Source organism: Centropristis striata, chromosome 12, assembly GCF_030273125.1.
Source record: "Centropristis striata isolate RG_2023a ecotype Rhode Island chromosome 12, C.striata_1.0, whole genome shotgun sequence".
NCBI lineage: Eukaryota > Metazoa > Chordata > Actinopteri > Perciformes > Serranidae > Centropristis > Centropristis striata.
The window spans coordinates 11042804-11058342 of NC_081528.1; the positions used below are offsets into that span (position 1 = coordinate 11042804).

General features: G+C 39.1%; 1 protein-coding gene across 1 annotated transcript in view; it reads right to left on the reverse strand.

Moving 5' to 3' along the window:
• Nucleotides 1-15539, reverse strand: part of afg2a (AFG2 AAA ATPase homolog A) — a 123553-nt gene that overhangs the window by 82614 nt on the left and 25400 nt on the right. The window contains exons 12-14 of the mRNA XM_059347011.1: nt 7477-7686; nt 2291-2344; nt 1929-2008 (exon numbers count right to left, since the gene is read on the reverse strand). Of these exons, the coding sequence (XP_059202994.1) occupies nt 1929-2008; nt 2291-2344; nt 7477-7686 (344 nt within the window). The remainder of the gene's footprint in view (nt 1-1928; nt 2009-2290; nt 2345-7476; nt 7687-15539) is intronic.

Sequence of the window (15539 nt, forward strand, 5' to 3'; positions counted from 1 at the left end):
TGCATACTCTGCTGAACAGCCGGGCTTATCTAGCTTTGTAGTTTGGAAGAGATAAGTGGTTGGGATAGAAAAATAGTGTCAACACTAAAGATATTGGAAAAAAGGACTGTCAGTCTCATTACAAAACATCCTGTCTATCAGGAAAAAACACAAAAAGCACACAAGAAGTCAGACTAAGTAATGAAAAGTCGAAACTGGCTGCATGAATCACCTAAATTGTATTGTATTGTATTCTTTTTCGAGAGCAACTCTTATTTTTCCCTCTGTTCTGGGTGGACTAGTTGTGTTCTGTTGTGTGGTTTGTTTGTTTTTTGTTTTTTTGTCTCTTTATAGGGACCGCCCTTCCCAACTCATCCTGAACAAGCCCCCAAACATGTTATGTCCCCGATTTGGTCTTGGGACGAGGGAGTGACCACCGATGTTAAAAACCCAGAGGAAATGGAGAAACCAGGTAAACAAAGTATATGATGTTCAATTTGATCAAATTCATTTGATGTATTTCTGGAAACATGATTTTAGAACAATTAGCCAGTGTGGTCGGGCCATGAAAGAAATGCATGTAAAAGTTTAAACTCTCCCGTAAAATACAAATACAAATCAGGTTTTAAATATTAAATGAGACATCAATAATTAGTTTTAGTTTGATTATTTCACTAAATAGTATGAACTGATACAAAACACAGAAGACTTTAGAGTGGTTCAGTTATTATGTGTTGACATTATCAAAGCTTTAAAAAGAAGAGCTAAGTAATGAATTTTAAAGAATATAAAAGTAATTAATATAGTTTATAGAACTATTTCACACATTAAAAAATGCTTGTTGTATATTAGCCTGCACAGTGCATTACTTAGCAGTTGCAATAGTCTTATTCATAGTTATATATAGTCATAGTATAGTTGCAGCAACAGTAACATCAGCAGTTGTTGTGGTAATATTTATATCACTGCCAGTGTCAGCAGTAGCAGCAACAATAATAGTTTAAGTCCTGACAGAAAAGAAAGTAGCATTAATCTGATTATTTTCCAGCAGAAATGTATTGAATTTAATTTATAATTAATGCATAATCATTAAAAAATGAATCGTTACACCTCGGGTTATTAACATATGTACTGGATACTGAGATTGACTTATAGTCTAGAAAAAGTCATACATTTATCCAAGAAGGTATGTTTTTAACTATTAGATATATTATTTTTAATTTCTTGATCAGGGGCACTTGAAAACAAAAAAATGTGCAAATATTTTATGGGTTTAGATGCTTTGTAGCTTTTAAAGCATCTGCCTGAGAAGTTATAGGCGGGCCTGTTGGCCTTTCTGTGCTCCTTCCTACAACATTTAGTTTCATCGACTGGTTTACCAGGAAGCATGCTGCATATTTGGCCTTCCCCATCTGCCGAGGACGGGCACAATGAAGTGTTTGTGCGCCTCCGGTCTGTGTCCTCTGTCCGCCCCCCTGTCCTCTTTCCTTTAAGCCACAGATGTTCCCAGTGCCATCCCACCAAAGCGCCTCCGGACAAGACTGTGTTCTGTGTTCGCCCGGTAGCAAAAAGCCGCAAAAGTCTAAGAGGACACCATGGGAGCTGCGTGGCTGGCTTTGATAGCGCAGTCATGCAGACTTTTTGGGATGTTTGCTCCATCCACTCATAAGTGAATCTTTGTGAGACGAGCTGGGACGCAGGCGAGGGAAGGGAAATTAAAGCAGGCCGCAGCAATGACTGTGCATTTGTCATGTGGACAATGAATGACCACAGTGCTGAAAATAGTGAACAGCAGACAGTAGCAGTGGTCGACAGTGACCTTTCAGAGACGAGGTGGACATTCATCAAGTCTGCAGGAACTGTGCCATTAATCCTGCACTCCTGTCTCTTGGCATCTTTTCTTCTAATTCTAGACCTCTTTCTGTGGTGTTAAAAGCAACAGTGCGTACCTTCCTCTTTCGCTGGCGAGAGCGTCGATCTCATCAAAGAAGACGATGGAGGGAGCGACGGCCCTCGCCTTCCTAAACACCTGCAGGCACATTTAATAACAATAGAGGAGAGGAAAACAGGACAACTCTTTAACAGGACCAATGAATCATCTGAGCACAAACATATGCAGGAAATACAACACTCATTAAAGTCATAAAATAAATCTCAGGTCTGTTCATTACATCAGAGACTAAAAATAGTTTGGATGGGTTCAGAAAACAATATCAGCCTGCATAACTTTATGTCTGCATAACACTAAGATTAACATACACATAAATACTTTCAAATCAACAGTCAAGTAATAAAGGTTTAATGTATATACCTCTCTCACGGCTCTTTCAGACTCTCCAACGTACTTGCTCAGTAATTCTGGACCCTGGAAAAGTCAAATTTTAAGAATATTTAGGTGGTCAGACTACAAATGCTTAGGTACAGTATTAAACGTATTAATGTGAGATAGAGTGCTATATTGTAAATAATAAGTACAGTGAAGTAATGGATCCCTAAAGATGATGACTGAGGTTCAGCCAGTGGTAAACAATTGGCATCACCTTCAGGACACTTGTAACGTATCCTGGTTTTGTTTTGTGAAGTATCACCTGGTGGCAGAGTGTTTGTAGATGTTTTAAACTGAGAGCCAACACTGTGAAGGACCAGAGAAGCAGCTGCTGCTCTGTGGCGTCTTTTGGAGATTAAAAAGAGGAACATAGTGAAACGGCGATAACGCAGCGTGAGAATGTCATGAAGGACAGCAGGTGTGTGTGTGTGTGTGTGTGTGTGTGTGTGTGTGTGTGTGTGTGTGTGTGTGTGGTGTTATTCCACAGTGCTGTTTCTATGGTCACTGTACACTGTGTACTGGTTTATGTTTGTGTGTAACATCTGCGGTTCAGCTGGCAAATTAAGAAAATTCTCACAACAGAACACAACACAATGGCTACTAATACAACTGCTGTTTTTATTACACTTCAAATGATCTTTGGCATAGCAACAGGCAAAAGGATTTTAATTTGTTAGTCAGAACATGCAGCTATCACTGTCAATGTTTCACTATTACTGGTAATGTAACTACAGCAACTCTGTTACCAAGACCATGTCCACACTAAAATAATTTGAAGCCTTTCATTTACACTAAAAGGATGTTTATACCCTAAAAACTGAGCTATTAATCCAGAGTGGATGACTTTAAAAGCATCAGTGTGGACAGTAAAAACTGACCTCTTCAAAAATATGAAGTATACTTTGGACAGATATTATCACGTGCTGTGCCGTAGTAAAGTTATTTCTGTTTATCACTCACAAACTCATCACTCATAAATTAAATTACTGATGTGTAATTCATGAGCGTCAACCATTTCATTTAGTTATGTGATAATAGAAATGGAAAAATATATAAATGACGGCAACTAAATAGTGAATTTAGATGTAATAAAACACAATATAAATGTTTGTAAGAATCAGGCAACATCCCCACATTTAATTTTAAAACTATATTTAATACTGGGCTTACACCAAACGATTTCCACAGTCCCAGACTAAAAACTCTTTTAAAAAGTCTTTAGTAAATCTAGGAGTCTTACTGGAGTCACAGCACGCTCCCGTCATCCCGATCATTAAGTGTAAGGTAGTAATCTGCACTGTTTCATATCAGTCTTTTCCTAGTCTTGGGTTTGCGAATATATCAAACGTGTTTGATATTATCTCAAGTCTCAGTGATGTAACACAATCAACAACCAATAGATGAGCCGGGAAAGGTCCCCGGTTCCAGACCGGCCAGTAAAACCACTTCCACAGGAAAAAGTAACATCATAATAATGCTAGTAAACTCAGTCCTAAATACAAATATAGTGATATAATATATTTACGGCCACAAGCGGGATTTTGGGGGCGCTGTTTCTTAGTAAAGAGAACAGTAAGGAGACCCAGTTAAAATGTATAAATAAATGTATACATAAATAGTAATAAATAATTGATGATTAATGTGTGATTAACTAAATGAGAGTTGAAAGAGCTGATAAATATAATTATTCAATTAAACAAATTATAATTAAATAGGACATAAATGTATATCATGAATTATTTTCTAAATTTTCCTTTCCTTAATTCTTCCTTATATCTATTTTTAATGTAAAATAGTCAACTTTTCATGTCAGAAAAACAGAAACCTTTTTAAGCTTTGTGGGGGGCATTTTGTGGCGTCTTCTCTTCTTCTTTTTGTTGTTATTTTTTTTCAACACAAACCACTGCACACACTAGAGCAGCTGGAGCCAAAAGCTGCTTCTCCTCCATTTAGTAAGTTTTAACTAAGACCATGATGAGGAAAAAATTGCACGGTAAGTAAAAAATGCTAAAGGAAATGTAGTTGTAGTCTTGTAAATAGTTCCCCTGAATGATTCACAGTTTTTGTAGAATCTCAGTGTGAGACTAGGCTGGGACTAAAAACTCTCAACAGTTGTCTTTAGATGTGAGCAGGTGTGAGCTGATAGTCTCGCAGGAGACTTTCCAAATCTTTTCAAAGTCCTCTGGTGTATAGGTAGCATAAGACTGAACACAATCTTTTTCCATACAACACTATCGGAAATAATCTCCGTCTGCATATCACATGACCGTTCACATACACAATGAGTCAGTGTAAATACAAAGCAGGTTGTCTAACATTACTGTGCAGTTGAAAATATAGAGAATACTGCAGAAGAAGAACAGCACTGGTAAAAAGTAGAGAACTACTGCAGAAAGTAACCAAAGAGTACAAGACGGTAAAGGTGGTGGAAACATAGATTGAGAGTCAGTGCAAGCTAAATACAGCAACATATTTAGTAAGTATTGGTATCATTACCCATTGCCAGATCAAGCCGAGGCAAAGGAGCACCAACACAAGAAAGATGAAATCACAAACTCTGTGTAGGGGGAGCTAACTGATAAGACTGACTGACAGATAAGACCCAATTAGGAAGCGATGAGTGTCTGCATCATCGTTTCCTAAAGTCTCCATTTTCACCCGTCCAGATAAAAAGACAAGCCAGAGGTTTTCCAACTAAAGTGGTGTCAGCAGTGTAAAAGTTTCTGTTTTAGGTTTTCAAAAACAGCAGAGTTGTGTGGATGCTAGGCGTATATGTCGCAGTGGATATGGATTTTAAAACTAAAAACGTCTAAGTGTGGATATAGCCTCAGCTGTCTGTCTGTTCCACCACATTCTGTCTGTGAAGCATGATTTTGTGTTTGCTAACAAAGAGGAGGAAGAAGAGATTAAGCCTTTTTCCGACAGTTTAGGCATTTCAGTCTGGACAAGAAACCTTTCAGAAATGTCACAAAGTACTCACATACTTAAACTGCATTTTTCAGATTTAGCCCGTTTAGTGTGGAAATTGTCTACCAAAAAAAACTCTGCTTCTACTAATACACCTTATTCTTCTACCACTACTAGTCTAACTTTTATCGCTGCTACTAACTGAACCTCCAGTACCCTCTCACTCTCTTCTTCTCTCCCTCACTCTGAAGCAGATAAACATCCACTCAGCCCTCAGAAGAACTTCCTCCCCTGCAATCCACCCTTTCAACACCTCTGGGCTGACGGAGGAGACGACACTTAACTCCCAGCCCTTTTGTCTCCTGCAGCAAGTATGGAGGTTGACTCATTAATCCCAGGTTCCTCTCTCTGAGGTAGAGCCAAGAGCTGGACATGGTGAGTTTAAAAACCATTGACAGTGTAGAGATACGAGCTGTGCGTGCGTGTGTGTGTGTGTGTGTGTGTGTGTGTGTGTGTGCGTGTGTGTGCGTTTGCGTGCACGTTTGCATCTGCGGATGTGAGTGCGAGTGTTTGAGTGGCTTCAGTGGGAGGAAACTGAAATTGACAAGATGATAATAGGGCTTTTTCACACAGAGGAAACAGGCTGAGCCTTAAAGTATCCACATTTAAATCTGGATAACGTATCTATGTCAAAGCAACCGCTGCACTGGAAAAACCTGATACTGTTATTGCACACGCTGGAGAGCGGCTTTCAGCGGGAGGGACAGGATGTTTTTTAACCTTTTCATAAAGCACAAAGTCGTCCCGATGACTTGAAAACGGTTGCACGAGATAATAGTCAAACTCTCTTTGTAATCTCCTTTGTATCAAACACAAAAACATAATCCAATAACAATGGTAATGTCACCAAAACAAAAGTAAAAGTGAAAACGTTTTGGATTTAAGCATTTGTGAGCGGTCTTGTCTTGTCAGGACGTCTTCGAATCACGATAATGCATCTAGCAAAATTTGTTTAAAATTTGTTCATGTGATGTTGTCCTCTGACTCATCTTTGCAATCTAATAAAAAAAAACATGCAAATGTTAATGCATTTCTCCAAAAATAAATCCTCTCTCTATTATTTTATGTTTTTAGTTTATTTTTTTCACTTTTGTGGAAAAATACAACCGTACATTCAGTTTGTTTTCCTATACTGGAGGCCATGTAAACATTTAATGCCAGTCTGTTCCACTGGGTACTCGTAAAGTGTAGATGTCATTGGAGGTAAAAGATTATATTTGTGTCTTCACTAAAGTGAAATAAAACAAAAAACAAAACAAAAAAAAGCTTGAAAATCACAACCCATTTGTGCAGAAGACCGAATGGACCTGGCTGAGAGATTCTGTCAAAGCGTTTCTGTCTCGCATGGCGACAGCTTTGGAAATGTTTACTGATCAAAAATTCAACAAGCTGATCAATCAATCTCTGTCAGCCGGGGCTGAATGGGCAGCGGTGCGGGTGACAGAGGGGGTGTTGGGGAGGATGGGGTGATGAATGAGAGGGGACAAACATGCGGTCAAAGGTGAGACAGGGAAGCTTTCTGCAGAGGAAGAGTTGCAGTCAGAACGCCTCCAGGCCATCAGAGAAGCTCTGATGCCACTATGGCACATTAGATACACTGTGCATGGGAAATGTTGATGATTACATACATTTCTTGAAAATTGTAGCAGAAAGTTTCCAAAGATGTCAGTCGGAAATTTGGGGAAATATGTATTGCAAAAGACATCCTGAATATTTCCCTTTGATGGATTGATGCAGCTATAAAAAAATAAAAAAAACATGGTTTGAATTTTTAACTTGTGTGGTGTTAATAAAATAAAGTCTGAATGAAGGCTTAAGACAAGCTGATACTGAGTATACTGCACATGAGACGCAGTCAGAGTGGATTTCCAAAATTGAAAGCTACTTCAAGGAAAATCAATGGAAACTGTCCGTCCAACTGTTACAATTACTGTGTCCTGCTGCATTAAAAGGCTTGCGCTGCATTTTTTAGGCATGTTACTGTGGACAGAGATTAGATTTAAAACCAACAGTAATACTTGTGAGGATGGAGACTGAAAACATATTAGCGTTAATGTAGCCCACTATAATCCAGTGTTTTTTTCTTCAGATCAGTTAACAAGAATACGTATAAAAGAAACAACCTTTTTGATCTTGAAAATACAAAGTAAATAAAAGATAATATGATAAGGAAACAGAATTGTATCTCATTTGTGTAAACTTACTTTAATAGCCAGGAAGTTGAGCCCGCTCTCATTAGCCAGGGCCTTGGCTATCATGGTCTTGGAGCAGCCTGGGGGCCCATACAGCAGGACCCCTTTAGGTGGCTGGATCCCCATGCGTGTAAAGGCCTCAGGGTGCCTCAGAGGCCACTCAACCGCCTGCTTCAGCTTCAGCTTCACCTCCTCCATCCCACCCACATCAGACCAGCAGACCTGTAAGGAGAATTAGAATTAGAATTTTGGTTTATAATAAGTTGAAGGGCTAATTTGTTTGTTTTGTTTTGTCCTGTATTGCATTGCAGTACTGTGGCAAGCTACATAATGCAGTAAAAATACAAGAGATGAAATGCTCTTTATTCCAAATACAAAGACAAATGTTTGCCTTATAAACCTCAACATTTCATGTATCATAAAGGTTTGGTAACCAGTATTCAAGGATTTATCAAAATATATTTTTTTTAAAAAGCCAAATTCATACCAGTATGTTTGATTAAAGCTGCTGAATACACATTGGTTTTATACTAAAAAAGATAGAAATATATACATGTATTAAGTGTATCCCAATGTGATTTATCTGTATAATAATCCCTTGACTAAGCATTTGGACAATTGTGTACATAGGAAGGCTGGTTTAAAAACCAATTACAAATGTTATTAAAAGTATTTTAAAAAAGAAAGGAGTAACAAATATAAAAAGAAGAAAAATAAAATGAAAAATAAGAGGAAGATGACCAAAAAGAACAAGGAAAAGAAGAAGATGGTGACACAGGAATAGCGGAAGAAAAATATGTCGCAGTAGAAAATAGTTGTAGCAGAGCCAGAATACACAGACAAAGAAGAAGATGAAATGGAAGAAGCAAAAAAGAAAAAGGTGAAAAAGAAGAGCAGAAATCTGTCTGGAATCCAATCAAAATGCTGAATTACTGATTGCATCAGATTGAGTGTTATTAATGAATCACTTGATAACACGCAATCAAACAAAATGCATCATATGTATTTGACTAAGGGTGGACAACAGTGAGAGGCCAAGTACTAATAAATGATCAACACGCTAATATACAGCTCCAGCTCACTCTGTTTTTCTGAAATATCGTACAGTTGTAATCTGTGGCAGCTCAAACACAAACACATCGCCAACAATAAATGCAACAGACCAAACAGACTCTGATTGCATGCTGATGTCACTGATGTTCTCATGTAACCCACACGGAGGACCTTTTTCACTCTCAGAGAACTGCGAGTTCTTCCAGGCGGATGACGGGGTCGGAGAGGGGAGGAAGTGAAATATAAAAGCATATTTGGAAGGAGACGGGGGAACTGAGGGCTCGGGTTGAATCAGGGAGACTCTGGACCGAGTGAACAACAACAGACGGAGTCGGCCAACAGCTGTCTGTCTGACAGATGGAAGGAGGGAGGAAGGGAGGGAGAGAGTCCGGCAGTGAACAACCGGAGGAGATAAAGCAGATAAGAAGAGAAGTCCTCATCCAAAACTATCTCAGACCTCTTTCTCTCATCCTTCCTGTCGCTTTCTTCATTACCAATCCATTATGTCCTCCCTTCTCCCACATCTTTCTCTCCCTCTCCTCTGATCCACCTCTTTCTCCCTATCTTTCTGCTTCTTATCTGCACTTCTTTTCTTTCTGACATTACATGCACAGAAGAAACCAGGTTACTGGTGGATATCAGGTTATGCAGGAAGTCATACAATGTGTTTACATGCTGTAGCAGGTCAGTAATCACTTTTCTCCCTGATCTCTGACCTTATTTCGAACAATACCTTATTTTAAAAGAGCTCTCTGCTGATTTAACACATTAACCCATTTAAGCAGGGAAAGCCTTACCGCATTTCTACCATTAAAACCGGGGGCGCTCTTGCGTTATTCTACCATTAAAGCCAGGAAAGCAGATACGTCGTTTTGTAGTATTTGTAGTTTTTTCCACCTATTTTCGGTCTCTTGGCCAATGAAATGCATCAGAATACACGTGAGAGTGTGGCAATGCAATGCAACTGTAATCATGGCGGAAGACGACCTTATGAGGTCTTTAAAGTCAGAAAGATTGAGAGGAGATCTGATCAGAGGAGTCTTCCATGTGAGGTGGTCTATAAACTGAAGAGTGCATGCACACCTCTTTCCAACCTGAACTGTGCTCTTTTCTGAAATACGTAGTTTCAAATGTTTAACATATATGATATTAAGAAAACAAGTAAAAGCGGAGGGAGCTCAGATATAACAGATATAAGCTCTCAAATACTTTTTGAATTTCATTTCTATCTGCTACAGAGGCTGAAAAATCGATTATTTAGTAGGCGTTGACACTTCTGTTGAATTTCCAGAAAAACTTCAGGTTTTAGGGGGTTATTTTAAAATCTCCCAGAGGTTTAACAGGCATTTTTCCAGACGTTTTAGGCCTAAATGGGTTATAGTCAGTTTACTTATCATAGAGAGTACTACTGCACACGTAAAAACAGCTGTATTATATTTTCGTGGTTCTGTAGGGAGCTTCTGAGAAAATAACCAAATGATGTTAGGTCATGTCATGTCAAGGGTTTTCTCAGATTGGAGGTTGGAGACTTTTGCCAGAAAGTGTGGAGTGTGTGGAGTTTCAAATATGAACATTTACCAGGTAGAGAAGGTTTAGTTGCATTACGGGAATTCTGTTATTGCTAGAGCAGCATTTTAGAGAGTATAGATCTGTGGTGGAAATTTAGCATGATGTGACTCAACTCATTTGGCCTAATCACAAGCAAGTCCCAAGTCATCTTGACACAAGTCCTAAGTTAAAGCATGTAAAGTCCCAGGTCAAATCACAACATAAAAGATTATGCAATGAGATCAACATTGAAATCATAGACTGTGACGTCACCCATTGGTTTGTGGCCCGTTGGAAGCATCTAGTTCAGTGTTACACTGGTCACCATCTTGTTTCCGATAAGGGGAGCAGACCATATTTGGACTGTGGAGGAGTGAGAGGGATCTGATCACTGACTACACGCCTCTCTACACGTCAACCTGACTGAGCAAAGTCGCTAATTAAGTTAGTTGCTAATTCATGTTAGCATTAACTGGAGCATGACCTGTGATGTTCATTTTGGCTAGCAAGAAACAAAAACAAAATGTACATTACTTACCGAAGAAAAATGAACAGCGACATCTTGGAGTGTCTGTTAGTCCAACCAAACACTGAACAAGATATTTTAAATGAACAAAATGTTCAAAACAACTGTAATTAAGTGAAAATACAGTGTGAAAGGGTCAAAGTTATGAGACCAAACCGGTAAATGTCATTTTATATACCTATATAACATTATATGTAACTTTATTAACACGTTGCCATAGATACACATTGCTCTGCTTCTCTCCTGATGATGGCTCACCTTGTTAGTGACCTGTCAATCAAAGGTAGCCACGCCGCAAATCATATGATTCTTTATCTTCTATTTTCTTTTAAATGAGGCCATGATTTGAACTATTAACATCAAATTGTCTTAAAGAAGATTTTTTTACTAGCAATTGAGACCATAGTGTTCTAAAAAGAATTTCTGAGGTAAAAAATCAAGAGAGAAATTTTCTCATTTTGCATTGAAATGGATGGTCAGACATGTTTTTGCAGCCAAACTTAGTGCCCCCTGCTGGAATTTTTGATAGAATGCAGCTTAAGGCACTTCCTGGTTTGCCTCCCTGCTCAGACCCGGAGGTTGCCGCATGATTGAAACGTTACTTAACTACTGGAGATTGGGTTTCAATGTACTTGTGTTTTGCAGAGAGGTAACGTGACAATGGCGCACAGAAGAGGAAGTCTTGGCTCGCGTATTTGAAATCTGAATATCCGCTGGCTACACCAGAACCCCAGAGATATTGGCCCCTACCCTCAGAGGCGAAATCGTGATCAGGGCGATAGCCAAAGGGTTCAGAGACTGGGAGAAATCTAGCTGAGAAAATCAGGTTTTTCTGCTTTCTACCTTGCCTATTGACATTAATAGGACACGTAAGAAATCAGGTTAATCTATTTACAGAAAATGTATTCCAATTAACTTTTGACATTGTGATATGTCAAACATGTTTTTGGTTCCAGCTTTTTTAAATATGAAAATTTGCTATTTTTCTCTATTTCATGTGATTCTAAACTAATATCTTATAAAAAGCTATCTGAGTGCATCATTTTGGGATCTGAAGACATTGATGGGCGTGGGCCGCATTGGCAAAAAATAAATCAATAATTGAAATAATCCATAATCAGATAACTGCAGGAAGCCAACAGTGCATGTAAGTGCAGTGTTCCTCTAACTTCCTCTCCTTTCTGTTTCTTATCTCTACTGCACTCTCATCCTTTTTTTCTTCTCTCACTTGACCCTCACTATCTCACCATCTCTCGCTCTCTTCCTTTAAATACTGCTGCTCACCACTCTGCCTTCCCCTCTTTTGCACTTCTTCCTCTCTCTGGTTCTCTCTCTCCTGCTCATTCTCCCCCTCTCCCTCCTCCTTCTCTCCATCCAGAGGTAACACATCCCAGGCCACCGGCGCCGTCTCCGGGGAACGAAGCACCTAATGGAAACCTGGCGTCTGGCCACATACTGTAAATACCGAACAATTTATGGACAGCGCCGAGTGAGAGAGAGGAAAGGACGGATGGAGGGGAGGGGAGGAAGGGGAGAGAGAGAGAAAGAAAGAGAGGAGTGCTGCAGAGATGAGGAGATAGGCCGGAAGCAGTCGAGTGAACCAGAACACTCATTTGAAGGCCCGGAGAGGAATGAAATGAAATAAAAAGTGCAGTGAGATAAAGCAACAGTAAAACTGGCTTATAGAGAGGAAGCAGTTGAGCAGCAGAAAGGAGAGGTGGATGAGAAAGGAAATGAAAAGCAAAGGAAAAAGAAGTGGCGTGATAGAAAAGTGTCTGTACCTACAGTAGAAAGCATTGAATGGATAGTAATATACAAGACGTTGAATTCCATGTCGATTTAAAAAGTGACACAATATAATTAGACGGACAGGAGTTCTTCCATTGTTCAAAGTAATGGAGTTTAAACATCTGCACTTTCAGGGAAACTGAGAAAACTCTGACTGTGTTCTCTTGGACAATCTTGGCTGACTATTTTTAAATGTATATTATTAGAAGTTATTCACCCTCATTATTTCATACCATTCAATTCACTGCGGAATAGAAATGAATGCGGCTGGTTTATTCAAGGACACTCTAATGCTTGATTTCCGACTCGACTCTATTCGACCCACTTTGGGTTCCAGGTTCTTTTCTAGAGTTTGTTTTCCACTGCAGATAGTACCCAGTCAAAGAAATGCCATCATGTTCAATGCAACACAGTTGTTACTGGATCATTTTATCAGCAACCAAACAGAAAAATGGCTGCAGCAAGATTTTGCAGACTGCCCGTTTTGGAATCATGTGTAAGTGAAAAAAAAACTTGACTCTTGATTGTAACCTGGAGAGTTTTTGCAGGGAAGTGATACTGTGTTGCACAAAAGTGCAGATTTTCGGACTATTTTCTGATCAGTGGTCTGCAGTGTCTATAAATCTACCTTAAAGTAATGAACGGCGACAGAGGTGAAACCACTGTCCAATAGAAGTGGGACTCAGCGGAGGCCCCACAATATGATTTTATCCCGATTCTTGAGTCACGATACAATGTTATTGCGATTTTTAGCATTTTGCAATATGGTGAGTATTGCGATACAATATATTGCGATTTAAGTATTTAACTGCATTTTTTGTCCAAAATAAATTAAATCAAGAATTGTTTTGTCAAATAAGAGAAATTCTCAGTCTATTCATCTCACTTCAGTGTTTTTATTTCTCCACAATGAGAGTCAAACCCACAGACTGACCAACAAAGTATTCAGTCAAACTGAACTGAACTGATATCAAACATGTATGGACGACAACAACTGTAGCATTTTCTCAAACTTTCCTCAACTTTAAGCTTCACTGCTCTGAATTTTTTTGAATGAAACATAAAAAAAGCCTAACTTTGCATAATTACCTGATGCACATGGTGTCTATAGATCTTCTAGTTTCATATGATACCAGTATCTCAAGTATATTCCTGAAAGTGAGCCAATTACGTCCACCGAAATAAACCAGCACGTTGGAACGCTAAATATCGATACTTGATGGCCATGAATCGATATAATATTGTCACGCAAATAATCGTGATAATATACTGTCTCAATTTTTTCCCAACCTCTACTGTCCAACCTACCAAGGTACGACCACAACTATTATCAATAGAGTTGAACCGTAATAGGCAATACATGCAGACTTTGCTAATATACAGCATTGCTTTCACAGGCTATTTCATGTTCTACTCCATATTGTGTGTATTGTATTAAGCTCAGGACACAAATCTTTTATTTGAAAAAGTTGCTCTTAAAGTGCTCTTAAAGAACATTGAAGTCTCTGAAGAGAGTGCTTGAATGCACCAACAAAAAAAATCAGCGATTTCAAAAAATACTCTACTTAAAGCTGCATAGTTAACAATATGGCTTAATATAAGAGAAAATAAAGTGAACTAAGTCTTTGCAGTTTGATCTTCAGTGATTAGTCTGTCATCATTAAGCTAAATGAGCAAGACAACTGATACTTTATGTACTTCCTGAAGGGAAAAATGAGGCCTTGTAAAAAGTTGTCACTTTACACACCGACAACAATTCTATGATTTGTTAATTGACCGTTAACTCAACATTATATTAATTATCTTATAGTGGTAAGCAGTGGACAATGTGTTGAATAAAAACAAATGCTTAGAATGACCTGCAACAAAAACTGCTATCTGAAGCAGATCTAGCGGTCTGGGAGCTTTAAAGGACAAATATCCTCATACCTGCCAATCATCGCCTCTTTCCACCAAAGAAGCAGATGTGCAGCACAACACGCTGAAGCCTCATCTTCCCCCCTTTTTTGTTGCATTTTTTCTCCGCAGACTTAATGGAGTCATTGTAAGAAATAACAATATAAAGTCACATTAATTGCAAGGTACTTTTTGTCACGAATGAAGCGTCTGTGGAATTAGAAGGCAATGTTTTGACTCACACCTTGCTGTGCTGCGTTTTTCCCCCTTCTTCCCTCCCTTCCTTTTTGTACGAGACCCAGTTATTATCTTTTACTGTTGTTTTCTGAACTTTACAAGGGGCCTCTCAGGCTCTGGCCCTTTGATGGGGTTGAAAGGAGGGTGTGGGGGACTTCTCAGACAAAAAAACTCAAGGGAGACGAGGAGTACGTTTAAAAGGAGGAATAAATGGGCTTGTTATATAGCTGCCAAATGAAAATATTAAAGCCAGACAGCACGGTTAAAGATGATTTTTCAAAAAAAAAAAAAAAAAAAGCAATGCTGGGTAAACAAGAAAGATGTCAAAAAGAGGAAGAGGGTCTTGTCACAAAACAAACAAAGGATTAAGGATGAACTTTCAATTTATTTACATGTAAATATAACATAAATCGAGAGGCGTAATCTGCAAACTCAAATCTCCAGATACGTGATATGAGAAGGTTTCCGAGGAACTCAAGGCGTGTATTCATCCGGCACCACTGGAAGTTTCTTATATAAAATTGGATTAGAAACAAATGTTTGCACTCATGTGGATATAATCAAGTCCGGGGCTCTGCGGCCGGCCTTTCAGCTGAGCCACGCTAGGGGGATAGAAAAAAAAAGGAAAAAAAATCAAAACTCAAGCTCACTTCTCTCTCTTGTTTCCAGGAACCGGCCGCAAGGACTGAACGTCTCTGGGTGAGCTCAGTGTAGAGTGTTGCAGAGAGAAGAGGGGAGGCGGGTGGGGGCGAAGGGATAGGAAGGACGTTTCTTCTTCTTCTTCTTCTCCTCTCCTCTCTCTTTTTTTTTTGGTTGCTGGCAGGAACCGTCAGCGACCCGATCTGCTTTCAATTACCGGTGGAGGATGATGTTAGCCCTCTTCCTGTCCGTTATGTCTTGCACATGCAAACTCCAAAACATCCTGGAGTCTCACCACTGTCCTCTCATCCCTCCTTCCCCTCCCTCTTTCCCTCCATCCGCTGAGTACAAAGTGATTCATCTTCATCGCAGTGGAGGGTAAAAAAAT